The sequence below is a fragment of the Marmota flaviventris genome, chromosome 1 (genome assembly GCF_047511675.1).
Source record: "Marmota flaviventris isolate mMarFla1 chromosome 1, mMarFla1.hap1, whole genome shotgun sequence".
Lineage (NCBI taxonomy): Eukaryota > Metazoa > Chordata > Mammalia > Rodentia > Sciuridae > Marmota > Marmota flaviventris.
Genome location: NC_092498.1, coordinates 164854356 through 164870049, shown reverse-complemented (window position 1 = coordinate 164870049; position 15694 = coordinate 164854356). Strand labels below are relative to the sequence as shown.

At 56.1% G+C, this 15694-nt stretch overlaps 1 protein-coding gene across 3 annotated transcripts in view; it reads right to left on the bottom strand.

Moving 5' to 3' along the window:
• Stab1 (stabilin 1) overlaps positions 1-15694 on the bottom strand; it is a 28687-nt gene that overhangs the window by 10506 nt on the left and 2487 nt on the right. For all 3 annotated transcript variants that reach the window (XR_011708997.1, XM_027947833.2, XM_071618647.1), the window contains exons 2-35: positions 13836-13972; positions 13419-13534; positions 13124-13209; positions 12989-13058; positions 12289-12384; positions 11918-12028; positions 11372-11568; positions 10983-11113; positions 10698-10825; positions 10104-10201; positions 9760-9894; positions 9122-9262; positions 8899-8988; positions 8509-8622; positions 8365-8418; positions 8076-8156; positions 7678-7836; positions 6639-6701; positions 6315-6410; positions 6010-6096; positions 5424-5535; positions 4788-4974; positions 4584-4677; positions 4314-4472; positions 3158-3253; positions 2256-2351; positions 2072-2119; positions 1809-1939; positions 1512-1623; positions 1086-1163; positions 900-998; positions 678-776; positions 392-523; positions 41-169 (exon numbers count right to left, since the gene is read on the bottom strand). Coding sequence is in view for 2 of the 3 variants with exons in the window: in XM_027947833.2 (XP_027803634.1) it covers positions 41-169; positions 392-523; positions 678-776; positions 900-998; positions 1086-1163; positions 1512-1623; positions 1809-1939; positions 2072-2119; positions 2256-2351; positions 3158-3253; positions 4314-4472; positions 4584-4677; positions 4788-4974; positions 5424-5535; positions 6010-6096; positions 6315-6410; positions 6639-6701; positions 7678-7836; positions 8076-8156; positions 8365-8418; positions 8509-8622; positions 8899-8988; positions 9122-9262; positions 9760-9894; positions 10104-10201; positions 10698-10825; positions 10983-11113; positions 11372-11568; positions 11918-12028; positions 12289-12384; positions 12989-13058; positions 13124-13209; positions 13419-13534; positions 13836-13972 (3762 nt within the window). In the remaining variant the exon portion in view is untranslated. The remainder of the gene's footprint in view (positions 1-40; positions 170-391; positions 524-677; positions 777-899; positions 999-1085; positions 1164-1511; positions 1624-1808; positions 1940-2071; positions 2120-2255; positions 2352-3157; positions 3254-4313; positions 4473-4583; positions 4678-4787; positions 4975-5423; positions 5536-6009; positions 6097-6314; positions 6411-6638; positions 6702-7677; positions 7837-8075; positions 8157-8364; positions 8419-8508; positions 8623-8898; positions 8989-9121; positions 9263-9759; positions 9895-10103; positions 10202-10697; positions 10826-10982; positions 11114-11371; positions 11569-11917; positions 12029-12288; positions 12385-12988; positions 13059-13123; positions 13210-13418; positions 13535-13835; positions 13973-15694) is intronic.

Below are 15694 nucleotides of genomic sequence, written 5' to 3'. Positions count from 1 at the left end.
AATGTCCTCCCACTGCCCTCCTCTGGCCCCAGCCTCTCACCCTCAGGGCCTCTGCATGGCTGTGTAGACAGCGGCTTGAGCCCACTGTCAGGACGCCAGACAGGCCAAACAGCGAACTGCCAGGGGCCTCCAGCAAAGGGCCTTCCAGCGGCACGTGGTTCACCTCAGGCTGAGAAGTGGGACAAGAATTTGAATCCACCTACCCCACCATCCTCATGCTGGGGGCTTATAAAGCCATGACACATTCCAAGGAGAGGGGAGCACCTCCAAGGATGGGGGAAATCTCCCTGGAGCAGAGGAAGGGGGCTCCTAGTAGGAGCAACTCCAGAGAGAAGCAGTCTTCAAGAGTAGAGTCCCCAAGAAGGGTCTCCTTGCCCATTGCCCCTCAAACCTGGCCACTGTGGTTGTAGAAGACAAGCCAGTGGGCAGGGCCCAGGAGGGAGTTGCGGTGTCCCCCCTTCCGCAGGGCTTCCACAGAGAGTGCTTCCCCCAGGATCACATGGTGTCGCACTGTGTCTGCATTCTGGGGTGGGAGAAGGCATGAGCTCAGGGGGTTTGGGACTCTGGAGCCTCCTGGACATCATGCTGTTCCCACTGTGTCCCTCTGCTGTGGCATGGGAAGCTTGCCCTCTGTGCCCTCACCCTCCGCCTTCAGTCACCCCATCCCCACGCCTCACCAAGCTGCTGCCATTGCTCTGGGCCTCCAGGGAGCCATTTGTGGGCACAAAGATGGTGTAGGCAGTGGCAGCCTCGATCTGGGGCACCAAGCCATGGCGCTAGGGCCAGGGGACAGGGATAGGCACATTAGTCTTCAGTCCTGATGCTGGGAGCCAGCCCACCCCCTCCAGACCTGGGTAAGGTGCCCCTGAGCAGGCAGCCCCAATGCTGGCCTCCCCTACCTGCAGAAGCTCCCGAAAGAGGCGGAAGGCAGGTACTAGGTCCAACTGCTGAAGCAACCCCTGCCCACCTTGCACATCAGCTCGGGAAGGCAACAAGACCTGGGGTAGAGCACGAGGGGCTGGTTAGTGTTGTTGCTCTGTGGCTTGCCTGGGAGGCCTTCCGCACACATGCTCCTCCTGCTATACCTGGCTGAGGATGTGTAGGACACCATTGGTGGCGAGGAGGTCAGCTACATCCACGCTGGCGTTCTGCACCCAGACCCTCTAGAAGGCAGCAGGCAGAGCTCAGTGCCAAGCACCCCCGTCTGGCCTGCGACCCTCAATGCAAGCTCTAGCAGTGGGTGCACAGACCCCCCACTACGGCCCATGATGAGAGGGACAGGAATATGGCACAGGCACAGACAGGCAGCCCCTCACAGGGTAATCACTGCTGGCCCCCAAACACACTGCAAGGTGTCCTGAGCACATCCTCTGAGCCCAGCTCTGAGAAGGGGAAGGGGACCCAATCTCAGTCTCATTCCCCGAGTGTGCTGGTCTGGGGGAGCCTGTGACCACTCAAGCTCCCTCCCATGGCCTGCCTTGTCACCTCTTCTGCCAGGGTTCATCTCATACCCCACTGATGTTGCGAATCTCCCAGCGTGTGGTAGGGTCCAAGGTGGTCACATTTTGTCTGTCCAGCCGGGCTAGCTCCTCCTCAGAGAGAGCACCCTGGAGAAAATGGGCCCTGAGGAAGGCATAGTTAGGAGGGACATAAAGCTTGATTAGTATGACATATAGAGATCCTTGGAACGGGGTCCCTCCCAACAGGTGGACACATGCCAGGCCAAAAACCCAGTTCTCCTCCACCTCTCCTGGGAGACCCACACAGAAGGACCCTCCTGTGGCCTGGCCCAGCTGTGGCTGCCCTACCTGACTAGGTGTGGTAGCATCTTCGGCTGCAGCCAGAAGGCCCGGTCCTCAGGGTTCAGCCTACGGATGGCGGACTCAGAGGGCACCAGGGCTGTGACTTGGCCGTTGGCAGGAAGAGTGATGCTGGCATTCTGCACACAGTGAGGGGATGGGGGTGATGGAAGCAGCAGCATCTAGAGACTTACCTACACCACCTGCCACTTGGTGATGTTGGGTGACATCTAGGAAGCCTACTGGATTTGAGCCCCAACCCAGCATACTACCTGGAACCACTGGGAGAAGGCGGAGAAGTGGGCGTTGGCCTGGAGTTCCTAAGGGAAGGGAAAGGGCCCAGGTTATGCACCTGAGGGCAAATCCAAGTCTCCCCCCAACAAAGGGCCCTGAGCACCACCCCTTTCCCACCCCAGGTCCAGGGGGAAGAGAAAAATGAATCTGTGCATCACCTACCCGGATGATGTCTCCATAACAACTAAGACCATCACCTCCAAACCCAGGGGGGCATTTGCAGATCCGCTGACCTCCCCCCACTGCCTGGCAGGTGGCCTGGTGGGGATGGGGGACAGAGAGACAAACCCTCCATTTAGTACTCAGAAGGCAGGCTGGACACCACCCAACCCCTGCCTTTTTTTTTTTTTTTTTTTTTTTTTGGTACCAGGGATTGAACCCAGGGGCACTTAACCACTGAGTCACATTTGTAGTCCTTTTTATTTTTTATTTAAGGTCTCACTGAGTTGCTTAAGGCCTTCCTAAATTGCCAAGGCTGTCTTTGAACTCGCCAGCCTCCTGAGCCACTGGGATTACAGGCGTGTGCCACTGCACTGGATTCTCTGTTTGTCCTTATCATCCATCTCCTCTCTGCCTGTCTAGCCACCTGGCACCACCATCTCCTTCTCCAGCCATCCTGTCTGAGCACATGGAGCACCAGGAGTGGATCTAGCCCTATTCTCAAGATTACTGAGCATTTGACATAAGAATGACCCTGCTTGTGATGACTGTGGGTGGGGCGGGTAGGGAGACCAGGGCTAGGGAGTGCCCTGGCTGAGAGCAGGAGGAGCTAGCCAAGCCACAGGATCGTCATAGTGTGGGGCAGAACAAGGTCAGGGAACAGTGAGGAGCTTGGATGGTCCGAGGAACAGGGAACAAGATGGCACAGAAAGAGGAGGCAGGGCGGGGCCTGTGGCTTGATAGGGAAATATGAAGGTTTTATCCTGTGACTGGGCAAAAAGGGTGATTTGAGGTTTAGAAAAAACCTGATCCTGACAGTAGGCAGATATACTGAGAGGAAGTGAGTTGCAGCCAGACCCAACCCAGAGAGCCTCCCCAGGGCTCTGAGCCCTTGACCCTCTCACCAGGCCATGACAGCCACCGTTGCCTGCCCGACAGGGGTCGATGGGGCTGCACTCATAGCCATCCCCGGCGAAGCCCAGCTTGCAGGTGCATCGGCTCTGGGGAGATCAGGGAGCAAAGGCTTTGTCTGGTCATGAGCCCCCCACCTCTTTCCTCCTCAACTCCCTGGCTCTTGCAAGGTGCTGCTCCCCAGGGAGGCCCATCCAGACCACAGCCCTGTTTGGAGCTTCGTACTCCAGACTGTCTCTCAGGATGGCATCAGGAGGGAAGCATCTGGAGAGATTCAGTGTCCCTCTGCATTCAGAGTCCTGCCAGGGTCATTGAGGTCGGTAGCTTGTGGCAAGAGGGCAGGCAGGTAGGTGTCTACCAATGCCAGCCCCAAGGATGGCAGCTTGAACCCCATCTCCAGCCATCCCTTGCCACCCTGATTAGCTGTTCTGGTCCCTCCCACTAAATACCAAGTCCCTTGGACTCATCCACACTGCAGGTGAGTGACAGGTAGGACACCCCAGATCTCAACTGTCTTTAGAGGCAAATTGGAAGTATCTAAACCTGCTCCTTTTCTACGGGGTAGGGAGTACCGGGGATTGAACTCAGGGACACTCGACCACTAGGCCACATCCCCAGCCCTATTTTGAATTTTATTTAGAGTCAGGGTCTCACTGAGTTGCTTGGTACCTCACTTTTGCTTAGGCTGGCTCTGAACTCACAATCCTCCTGTCTCAGCCTCCCAAGCTGCTGGGATTATAGGCATGCACCACTGCGCCCAGCTCAGTTCTGTATTTTAAGGCTCCTGAGGGGATTCAGTGTTTCAGGCCTTATTTATACTCATCTGTGTTCCACCGCCAAGGCCCAATAGACTGGTGGCCCAAAAGCCACTGTGGAATAGGGAGGACAGGGAATACCATGCGTTCTTACACAAGATTGACCAGCCAGGCCTGGCTTCCAAAGTGGCACATCCAGTTCCCCCCATCCCCAGTACTGGGGATTGAACCCAGGGGCACCCTACCACTGAGCTACATCCCCAGGCTTTTTTATCTCGAGATAGAATCTCACTCTGCACCTGAGGTTCCAGACCTTGAACTTGAATTTGGAATGGATGTCCCTGCAGTCCAATGGGGACAGCCCAGTCCCCCTAGCCACCCTGCTGTGCCTCACCTGCCCAGGGCCCACGTAGCTGCAGAGGGCATCAGCATGGCAGCCACCTCGAGTGTCCAGCCCACACTCATCAATGGCTACACAGACGCGGCCGTCCCCACTCCAGCCCCTGTGGCACGTGCAATGGTGGGTGCCCTTGTCACCAGGCACACACTCAGCCTGCAAGAGGCATGGATAAGTGACTCAGGGGTGTGAGGCCACAGGTGGAGGTCCAGGGAGTCCCCTCTTGCCCCTGGGTCAGAACTTCAAGGCACGTGCATAGAAACTGACATTCTCTGAGCAGCCACCACGGTCAGGGCGGGAGCAGGGGTGGCTGCGCGTGCAGGAGTAGCCGTCCCCCTCGAAGCCATCAAGACAGACACACCTAGAGGTGGGTGAAGGAGGGGCCTCCTTGAGCCTCGAGAAGAGGCTAGAGGCTGAGCAAACCAATGCACGAGATTCCAGATGGGGAAGAGAGGAAGCAGGAGTCCTCACCGGGCCACACCCTCCTGGCTAACACAGCGGGCATTGGGGTGGCAGTGCTGGGCCAGCCCCGTGGGCCCACAGTCCTCCACCGACTCATTGCAGAAGCGACCTCTGAAGCCCGGGGCACATGTGCCATGCTGGCACACACCCCCACTGCCTGGACGATTGTCACAAAGACCATGAACACAGCCACAGTCTGCAGGAAGGAGAAGGGAACAGAGAACCAAGACAGGAATCAGCACTGGTTGGGAGCCAGGGTCGGTTCTGCAGCGGGTAGAGGACTGGGCCACCAGTAGGAGTTGACTTCAGTATTACTAACCCAGAGATCATTCCTGACTCCACGGGCAGGCAGAATGGAATTCTGACCTTTCAATCACCCCATTCTAGCTGCTCTGCCCCAATATTACCATAAGGAAGTTCTCCAGTGTGTCTGACCTAAATCCTGCTTGCTTACATTAAACCACAGTGCTCTTCCTGGCATGGGTGAAGATGAGGACATCTATTTCTGTTCCCAAATCTTCTTCTATTCCTTTGGACCTTCATTGCACCTCTCAGGGCCCTGTTTCCCTTCTGGAGATCACCCAGCCCCCTTTCTGAGCAGATCTTCTTTCTCCCTGGGAGGCGGCCTGGGCCAGGACCACTCACCTTCCTGGCACTGGTCTCCATGCTTGTTTGGGTTAGAGCAGATGTGGCAGGCGAGGCCCTTGTAGTCAGGGAAACAGAGGCAGGCCCCATTGCCCTGGATCCCGTCACTGCACTGGAGGGTAGGTACACCAAGGATCAGCTGTGGGAGAGGGACTTCCACCTGTCCTCGCCTAACACCCCACTTCCTGGGACTGGCTCTGAGCCCCTTCTGCCCCCAAGACCTCCCTCTGGGAGGGACCTTCAAAGTCTGCAATGCTGCCAAACAAGTAGCCCTTAAAAGGCACCTGGCCCTGGAGGTTTTATGCTCAACCTTGAAACACTCAACTCCTGTGATTCTCCATCGCCAGGGGCTGAAGAAGCCCTGATGTCACAAAGTGGCAAAGACAGAACACTGAAGACTACTAACAAAGAGCCTTTTGGAAAATAGATGGAAAAATTTACTGAACGATTTCTAAAAAAATTCAAATAATTTTCATTGCCCCAATATAGGGAACTCAAGAGAGGAAGGCTTGGCTCCAGCATGCTACGGCCAGCTTAGGAGGGTACACATTCCCTGGTCTTGCCTGGGGCCGGGGGAGGGACTCACATTGCCTTTGCCGTAGCAGGGGTTGGAGAAGCCTCCAGGACACTGAGTGCAGTCAGGCCCAAAAAACCCTTTGCAGCAGCCAAGTTTCTGTAAGAGACAGAGAGTGCCCAAAAGGTCCCAGCCATTCCTCCCTGTTGCCCAGGTCCCTGGTCCCATCTCCAGAGCAAGAAATATGGGGACTTGGTGGCGCCTGTGCCACCACTGAGCTGTGGTGCAGCTCCCTGAGGAAGGTGATCTACTTGGTCCAGCTCATGGGTCCCACGTCCCCCACGTCCCCATGGTGAGCACCCACACCCCAGGCTCACCGTGACAGTCTGGTTGCAGTACCGGGCACAGCCCTTCTTGAGCACATTGAGCCCCATAGGGTCGTGGATGTAGATACACTCCTTGGGGAAGATGTTCTGGGGTGGGCCAGGCAAGGCCAGTCAGCAGGGAGGGGCCTGGGCCACCCCTTCTGCCAGGCAGCCCTGGGCCCAGCACTCCCATCCCTTGGTAGGGAGGCTAGGAAGCCCTGGGCCTCTAAGTATTCCCTGGTCTCCCAATCCCTTCTATCCACTGTGACCTGGGGCAGAACCTGGTGGGTAATCCAGAGTCAGGGATCCCTGAGGGGTGGACCAAGGGACGCTCACCAGCTTCACACTGTTGGGGGGACACGTGCTGGTGTTCAGGGCTTGGCAGTCCACACAGGAGCCCTGGGCAAGGCAGGGAGAGAGTCAGGTGTCATCTATTTATTCAACATACCCTGAGAAAATGACACTGAGCTGAGACCCAAGGGATGAGAAAGAGCCAACCACCGGGAGGTCAGGTGGGACTCCAATCAGCGGGAGGAGGGCACGAGTCCGAGGTGGGAAGAGTCCAGCATCCTGGGGAGAGCAGGAGGCTGGGGGAAATGAGGAATGGGCAGTCAGGGGGATAGAGCCCGAGACCACTGCAGGCCTCCATGGTGGGAAGCTGGGGACGGAGGGTGCGGAGAATGTTCATCTTAAAGGCAGAAGCAGTAGGACTGTTGGGGGCTGGATATGGGGAGGACAGGGGGGTCCCTGGGAGTCTATAGCTGGGCCTCAGAGCTGCCCTTGGCCTTAGTGCCTGCTATTTTGTTTTGTTTTGTCTTTTCATTTTTAGTACTGGGGGGTTGAACCCAGGGCTGCTCTGCCATTGATCCACATCCCCAGGCCTTTTTAATTATATTTTGAGACAGTCTGACCAAGTTGAAGAGGCTGGTCTTCAGCTTCTGTTCTCATGCCTCATGCCTCAGCCTCCCAAGCAGCTGGGACTACAGGCTGCACCAGCAATGCCAGGCACCCGCTATGGTTTGGACATGATTGGTCTCCACCGAAGCTCATGTTTTTTATTTCTTTCTTTTCTTTTTTGTATCAGGGATTGAACCCAGGGGGACTTAACTACTGAGCCACATACCCCGCTCCCCACACTTTAAATTTTTTTTTTTTTTTAAGACAGGGTCTGAGTTGCTTAGGGCTTTGCTGAATTGCTGAGTCTGGCTTTGAACTTGGGATCCCCCTGCCTCAGCCTCCTGAGCTACTGGTATTACAGGCACATGTCACTGCACCTGGCCAGTGCCCCTGCCTCAGAAGATGGTCCCTGGGCCATGCACTGCAGCAGAATGGGTGGGAGGTGTCTTAGTGCCTGGGCTTATGGTATGGGACTCACCGCCACGATATTGTACTGGTCCTCGCCACAGTGCTTGGGCAGAATGGGCAGGATGGTTGGGGGCAGCAGGATGCCCTCCAGCATGTGGATCACACCGTTGGAAGCCAGCACATCCACTCTCCGCAGAGGGACTCCCTTAGGTCCCAGCAGGATGCGCCCCTGCAGCACAGACCCATCATGCCACCCTCAGCCCAGCCCTCACCATTCTGCACATGGAGCATTCCTGCCTCGTGCTTACCCCTCCTGGAAGCCCTCCAGCCCTGTAGTGCTGCTCCTGGAGAGAAATCGGCTCCTGCTCCCTCCAGAACCCCCACCAGCATAGTCTTAGGGGCTGGCTGACCTGACAATCACCACCAGCCCTCCACCAGACCACTTCTCCAGACCGTGGGGGCTCTCACCTCCTCAGAGATATTCACATTCAGGACCTGGTTTGCCATGGTGAGGACCCGCCCCTTGGAGATGAGTTTTTCTACTGTCATCTAGGACAAGGAGAAGGTGGCTTTAGACTGAGCCCTGGCCACACCTTGCCCAGGTGACACATAGCTACCCCTTTGCCTCCAGACTCTCCTCTGCGCTATGATGTCCAGATGGAAGGAGAGCAGGAGGACGGGGGCACCATGACCCAGGGACAGCCAACCTTCCCCACCTGGAGGCCCAGCCAAGGTCCTCCAGGGGAGGACCACTCACCTGGCCGTGGTTGTAGATGTGGTACCTCACCAGCTCCTGCAGTTTGGAGAGACCCTGGCAGGGAAGAAGGAATTTGGCTCGTGGAGGCCTCGTGGGAAGGGTGGAGGCCCCATAGCCACAGCCCCTGTTTACTGCCAAGCTTACTGCCGTGAAGAGGTAGATGAGACGGCCATCGCGCAGGCTATCCACCGCCTCGTTGCTTGGAGCGAAGACTGTGAAGGGCCCGGGCCCATCCAGGATGGAGGGCAGCCCACAGTTCTGCAGAAGGGGGAGGGAAGTTCAGGGGGTCCAAGGGCCAGTCTCTGCCTCAGGAGACCTGCGGCCCTCAGCCTGTAAGGTGCTCCGGCCACGTCCATGGAAGATGTGGACGATGGGTCCAAGCTGCCACGGAACCCCAGGAGGGCAGTGGACAGGCTCCAGGATGCAGAGGGGATGGCGGCAAAGGCCGTGCTAGTGTGAAACCCCAGAGCACTATGGGGCAGGTTCTCCTGGCCCAGAAACCTAGATGGGCTAGGACACCTTCCCCCAGCTCACCTCCAGGATGATTTCAAACCGGCTGAAGACCTCAGTGGAGGCCAGGATCTGGCCAATGGTTTTCTGCTGGGAGGAATCTTCATGAGGACTCTAGAAAAGGGTGAGGCTGCTTCAGCCCAAGGGAGGGGGAAGTGCATCCCACCTGCCCAGAGCTGCCCCTAACCCTGCAGGGCTTGGAGATCACATAGCAGCATGGGGTGGGGAAGAGAGGGTGTTGGCTTACCTTGGGGTCCCTGGACATCCCAGGTGGGAGCTCCCACCGCAGGTAACTGACTACATGGAAGATACCGTTGGCTGCTAGGTAGTTGGGCTTTTGGATGTTGAACGTCTTCTGGGGCTGGTCTTTGTATACGAAGCTGTATCTCTGATGAGACGCCAGATACCTGCTAGACTCCACATGCAGCCCTCTGTCCCACCCCAACACCTTTTTATTTTTATTTTCCATTTTTAGTTTTTAGGTACTTGGGATAGAACCCAGGGGGTACTTAACCACAGAGCCACATCACCTGCCTTTTTTATTTTTATTTTTTAAAATATTTTTTAGTTGTTGATGGACCTTTATTTTTATTTATTTGTATGTGGTGCTCAGAATCAAACCCAGTGCCTCACACATGCTAGACAAGCACTGTACCACTGAGCCACCACCCCAGTACCCCTTTTTATTTTTTATTTAGAGACAGGGTCTCGCTAAATTGTTCAGGGCCAGCTGGCCTCAAACTTGAGATCCTCCTGCCTTAGCCTCTTGAGCTGCTGGGATTACAGGTATATGCTACTGTGCCCAGCTCACCTGAACAACTTTTGCCTGGGCTGAATCTTTTATCTGGGACTCCTCTGGTCCCCTGGCATAGGTCTTACGCTTACCCGGCGGTTGTTAGTAACAGTTATCTCCTTCCCGGCCAGTGTCCACCACGTGTGTGTGCTCTGGAGACCCAAGTCCTCTAGCATGTGCTGCCCGGGGATAATGTACTGTCTGCAGAGCTTCTGGGCCAGCAATGGCTGCAGGTACAAAGGGGTGGGGCGTCCAGTGACCCCAGAGAAGGCCAACCCTCTTCACACCACTCCCTGCCCAAGCAGTGGGGGAGGAGAGATGCCTCAGTTCCCCAGTGTGTGCACACAGGACTCTCTCAGGGGCCTGAAATGGGGGCAGCTTCAGGTGGGGGGGCAGGCAAGGACCCGTGGCTAGCTCTGCAGTAGAGAGGACTCACGCTCATGGTCTTGGTGGTGAAGAATCTGGAGAAGATGATGGATGGCACGAGCACAGTGAAGGGTCCTGACGAGGTAAGGATCTCCTGGCAGCCTTGCTCTGGCGGATCAGGAAAGAGAACATCAGAATAGATCTGGGAGTGGGAAGATCTCAGGCATCTCAGGTTGGAGAGTTGGGGTGGGCATTGGGTCTAGGCGTGGGGTAGATGGGCCATTAGGACTGGGGGCCAGCTCCCCCAGCCCCATCAGGCACCCAAGAGCCCATTCTTGGCTTCTACAGCTCTTGGGCCGAGAAACTAAAATCGATGTAGAGCCGGGCACGGTGGCGCACGCCTGTCATCCAGTGGCTCAGGAAGCTGAGGCAGGAGGATCGCAGGTTCAAAGCCAGCCTTAACAACTCAGTGAGACCCTGTCTCTAAATAAAATATAAAAACGGCTGGGGATATGGCTCAGTGGTTAAGCACCCCTGGGTTCAATCCCTGGTACCAAAAATAAATAAATAAATAAATAAAACCTATGTAGAGACCAGCATGTCCTCCCTGCCGGTTCTGTTGGCAGGAGGGGCAGGGTCATGGACAGGTCTTGGGGACACGCACCAAACATGCTGATGGCAACTCTTAGCTGCACGACCAACAGGCCTATCTGCCTGGCCTTCTGCACCTCGGAAAGCAAGTGTCCATAGCAGGCATGCCCGTCCCCCACCTCATCTTCCTTGCACACACATCTGGAAGCCCAAGGACAGCCAGTCAGGGTGGGGCTGGGCTAGTTCCCCCTCCTGGTCCTCATGCACCCCTCTTTCAAGGCCCCTGGGTTGAGGGTGGTCCTGTCCAGCCGGCCCTCTCTGCTCTGCTCCCATGCCCCCCTGAGGCTCCTGTGCCCACCTGGTCTTCCCTTCAGGGGTCAACTGGCAGGTGGCTGACAGGTCACAGGAGTAGGGGTAGCAGACAGCAAAGCAGCCCATAGAGGCATTGTTGTTGATGCTGATCAGGCCTGGTTGACATGAGCAGGTGGCCTGGCCAATGGCAGAGGCAGGAGGGGAGCGTTACATTCATGGGCGAGAATCTGGGAGAAGTGCTAGCCTGTGCCTCCCTTGGACAGTCCGTATCCACGGGCCCGTATCCACCCTCTGAGAATAGATAGGGCTGTCCTCCTCTCTCTACTTTACAAATGAGTCACTTGGGTTTTCAGAGGGCCTGTGATTTGCCCAGGGTCCTGGATCCAGAGTGGGTAGGTGGATTGTGGGGCAGGCTCAGCCTGGGCTCCGGCTCACCTTGCCTGGCCTCTGATACAGACACAAAGTAGAGTTGCTGGGGCAGCCACCATAGTCAATGGTGCAAGGGTCCTGGGGCAGACACACCTTCCCGTCGCCATGGTAGTTCTCAGGGCAGTGACACTGAGCCTTCCCGTTGGGACTTACTGAGCATCGGGCCAGCGGGGAACAGGGTGATGGCTGGCAGGGGTTGGGAGCTGCCAGGGCAGAAAGAGGCCAAGTGATTTGAGCACCCAGGAGCCCTGTCTAGGTCTTGAGGATAAGCCCCCTGCCCACCCTGGGGATAGTTCTCCCTCCCTGTAATTGGCCAGATTTTTTTTCTTTTAGCTATTTTTTTTAATATTGTTTTTAGTTGTTGATGTACCTTTATTCATTTCTATATAGTGCTGAGGATCGAACTCAACGCCTCACACATGCTAGGCAAGTGCTCTGCCACTGAGCCACACCCCTAGCCCATTATCCAGATTTTGCTTGATAAGAAAAGGATGCTCTTCCTGGCCCTGCCCTCCCTGAGCCAGAGTCCTTAACCCCAAGTCAGTTGCTCACCTAGGCATACACTGCCTTGCTGGGTGTAGCCGGGCAGGCACTTGCAGGTGGGGTCCTCTGCAGAGCACTGGGTATGCTGGGGGCAGCTCAGGGCTTGGCAGATGCGTAGCTCTGAGCAGAGAGGAGAGAGCACTGTGATGGCCCTGAGATCCTGGGTTGAGGAGGAACATAGGAACCAAGGCACTCTGCCTAACTTGCTGTGTGACTCTGAGCAGGACTCTGCCCTCTCTGGGCCTCCAGCAGCAGAGGTCCTGGGGGACAAGTCCTGTCCCAATCAGGCTGAGGCTCAGACTTCCTCTCACAGCCAGCCAATTCCCGTGCTGTACCCATAGAGAGCCACTGTCCCAGGCTGCTCGGGCAGCTCTCCTTACCTTGGTCACAGCGGGGGCCGGTGTATCCAGCAAAGCACAGGCAGCTCCCATCCCCTAGCGGCCCACTTTTGCACACGCCGTGCACACAGCTGCACACTGTGGGACCCACAGGGACAGGTGAGACCTCAGCCTCACCAAGGACATGGGGTTCCTGCCCTCTCTATGCTTAGAACTGGGCTCTGAGCCAGGTGTGGTGGTGCACCCTTGTAAGCGACTCAGGAGGCTGAGGCAGGAGGACCACAAGTTCAAAGCCAGCCTCAGCAACTTAGTGAGGCGCTAAGCAACTCAGCGAGACCTTGTCTCTAAATAAAATATAAAAAGGGTGGGGGATGGGGCTCAATGGTTAAATGCCCCTGGGTTCAATCCCTGGTTCCCACCCCCCCCCAAAAAAAAAAGAAAAAGAACTGGGCTCTGGTAGGTATAACCTCAAGAGTATGGAGCTGTATGCAGAGCCACAGGGTTGGTAGGAGCCCAGAGAAGGCACTTGGCCCAGCCTGGGGATTCAGGGAGGGCTTCCTGGAGGAGGTGTCTAAAGAGACCAGCGTGTGCAAGGACCTGGGGGAGTGAGCAAGATATGCATCCCTGGTGGGTTATGATGGGGCTGAGGGGCTAGGAGGGAGGCTGGACAGACAGGTGGGGGCTGGCTGTCGGAACGGCTCTCTGTGGGCCCTCAGATAGATTCTGGTCCTGCAAGCCTCACCTGATTGGCAGTCTGGCCCGAACCGGTGGGGATCTCGGCACTCCTGGCAGGCTGAGCCACTGAAGTTTTCCTGGGGGACACGCCAAGTCAGAGTGGCCCCTCCAAGCCTCCAACCCAACCCTGGCCAGCTCTTACCTGACACACGCAGGTCCCATTCCTGGCCATGCCATCCAGGCAGGTCCCGTGGCCATTGCATGGTGTCTCAGCTCCCCCAGGGCACTCTGTGGACCCCCCAGACTCAGTTCCACCCCAGGAACTCTCCATTTACTCCTAATGCCAGCCTCAGACTCCTTCCCTCCCCCAGGACAGCCAGGGCTGGGGGTCCCCCGGGGAGCTTTAGGTAAGCAGTCACTAAATGGCCAAGTTGTAAGGGAGCACAGGACTGGGGCTAGGTTGGGGACAGAAAGCAGCCCCCCACTCTTGCCCGTACCATAGCACTGGGACCCCCAGTAACCAGGGCAGCAGGCTTTCTGCTCCACTTCTTTCCAGCATTCCAGGCTGCAGCCGCTCTTGGACATCAGAGTGTCCCCTAGCTTTATCTCGTAGCTGCAGACAGGGCGGGCAGGGTGTTGGGAGGGGGCTCCTGCCTGCAGCCCCAGCCACCCCAGACTGTTACCAGGGTTCTCGCCCTGCCTTTCCTGCCTCTACCTAGAGCAGAGCTGAGCACAGGGCTGGGCACACAGTAGATGCTCAATAAACACCTCTTGCCCCCTCTCTTCCTCCCCACCCGTCTCCAGGGCACAAGAGATGCATGGATAAGCCAGTCCTTGCTCTTATCCTGCAGGCCTGGCCCTATGCTACCCCACAGGCTGCTGTCGAAGTGGGAACAGACAGGGGAGGTGTTTACCGGCAGTCCTGAGAGATCTTCTCTGGGGAACGCCGAGGCCAGCCCGAGGGACACACCTGCTTCTGGATGGCAGTACATGTGGTGCAGGGTGTGTGCTCTACCAACTTGGTCTTGATGTCGCAGCGTTTGAACTGCACCTGGGCCATGGGCAGAGTATGGAGTTAGGGGCCTGGATCTTGTACCCAGTCCTGATGGTGGCAAGGCTGGATGCTCCTCCACGACTAAGTTTCACATTGGTTTAGCAGGAATGCAGTGAGGACAGGGAAATTCCTAGGAAACCTTGTCGTGAGTTGTTAAGGTCATAGCATGTCCCTGCGTCCACAGCCTGGAAGCCTCTGAGTCTGCACCTTCCAGAACAAGAATATTTTCTATTTTGTTCTACCTCAGTCCATTTCAAGGGAGGAAACGGGAGGCCGTGGTTTCAGCTCTTGCCCAGAGTCAACCGGGGACAGGGTGAGAATCAGGACTGCATGGAGAAGAGAGCAAGGGAGGGTGGGGCAGAGAGGTCACTCCAAGATCACCTGAGGTGGGGACAGTGGGATAGGGAGCCGGAAGGGTCCTGCCCTGAAGCCCCATTCACCTGCTGCAACTCTTCCAAGTCCATCACCAGGGTGGCTACCTTTACAAGGACAAAATGCCAGTAAGCGACAGTGTTGTGCCCAGGAAGGCAGCAGCTAAGCTCATGGTTCTCAGTGAGAGAAAGGGGCAGAGGGAAGGTGTGTTTTGATGGGGGTGGGATTGAGGGCTTGGGGCACTACCTGGAAAAACCGAGATGTGTTCATTTTGAAAACCACTGAGCTCATTGGGCGTGATAATACCTGGGACTCAGGAGGCTGAGGCAGGAGAGTCACAAGTTGGAGGCCAGCCTCAGCAACTTGGTAAGACCCTGTCTCAAAATGAAAAATAAAAAGGGCTAGAGGTGTAGCTCAGTGGTAAAGCACCTCTGGGTTCAGTTCCCAGTACCAAAAAATAAATACAGACATAAAGAAAAAAAAGAAAAATTAGATCTGAGCACACTGTGATCTAAAAGAGAAGAGCTCAGAATACTCCTTTCTTAAAACACATTACAGATAGGCGCTGTGGCCCACACCTGTATTCCTATCAGCTTGGGAGGCTGAGGCAGGAGGATCTTGAGTTCAAAGCCAGCTTAAGCAATGGTGAGGTACTAAGCAACTCAGCGAGACCCTGTCTCTAAATAAAATACAAAATAGGGCTGAGGATGTGGCTCAGTGGTTGAGTGCCTCTGAGTTCAATTCCCTGGTGCCAACAAAACAAAACAACAACAAAAACCCCAAACCCACATTAGAGAAGTATGACCTAAGAGAAAAGGAGAAATAGTGCTCACACTTTTTTCTAGAGAGACTGGGGGGGTGGGGGTCCAAGGCCTCTTTGACACTGTGATTTGGCCTTTTCCGCTCATGCCTCTGTGGTCTACAAAGAGGGAAGTTACTCAGAGCAGCCTCAGTGTCCGGCCACAGGGTTGGGATGTTGTGGTCTCATCTCCCAACCTGACGCTCATCTTTGCTGAGCCAAGGAATGCCTAGGAAATTGGGTAATTCAAGGACTGGGCAGCTGCTGGCTTGGCAAAGGCACCCCTCAAAGCCACCTGGCCAGACCTGCCAGCCTGATCACCACTGTGGCTGGGGGACCAGCACTGGGAGGCACATTAGGCAGGCCCGGGTGACCAAGAGTGCCGTCCTCATTCTCCTGGATGTGTGCTCTACCAACTTGGTCTTGATGTCGCAAAGTCAGAGCTGGGGGAAGCGGTGGGCGAGGGACTTGGGAGGAAGCAGGAGCTTTGTTAGTGTGTGTGAAGTGGTGATGGCTAGATAAGCCAGCTGCCAGATGAGCTCCTCTCC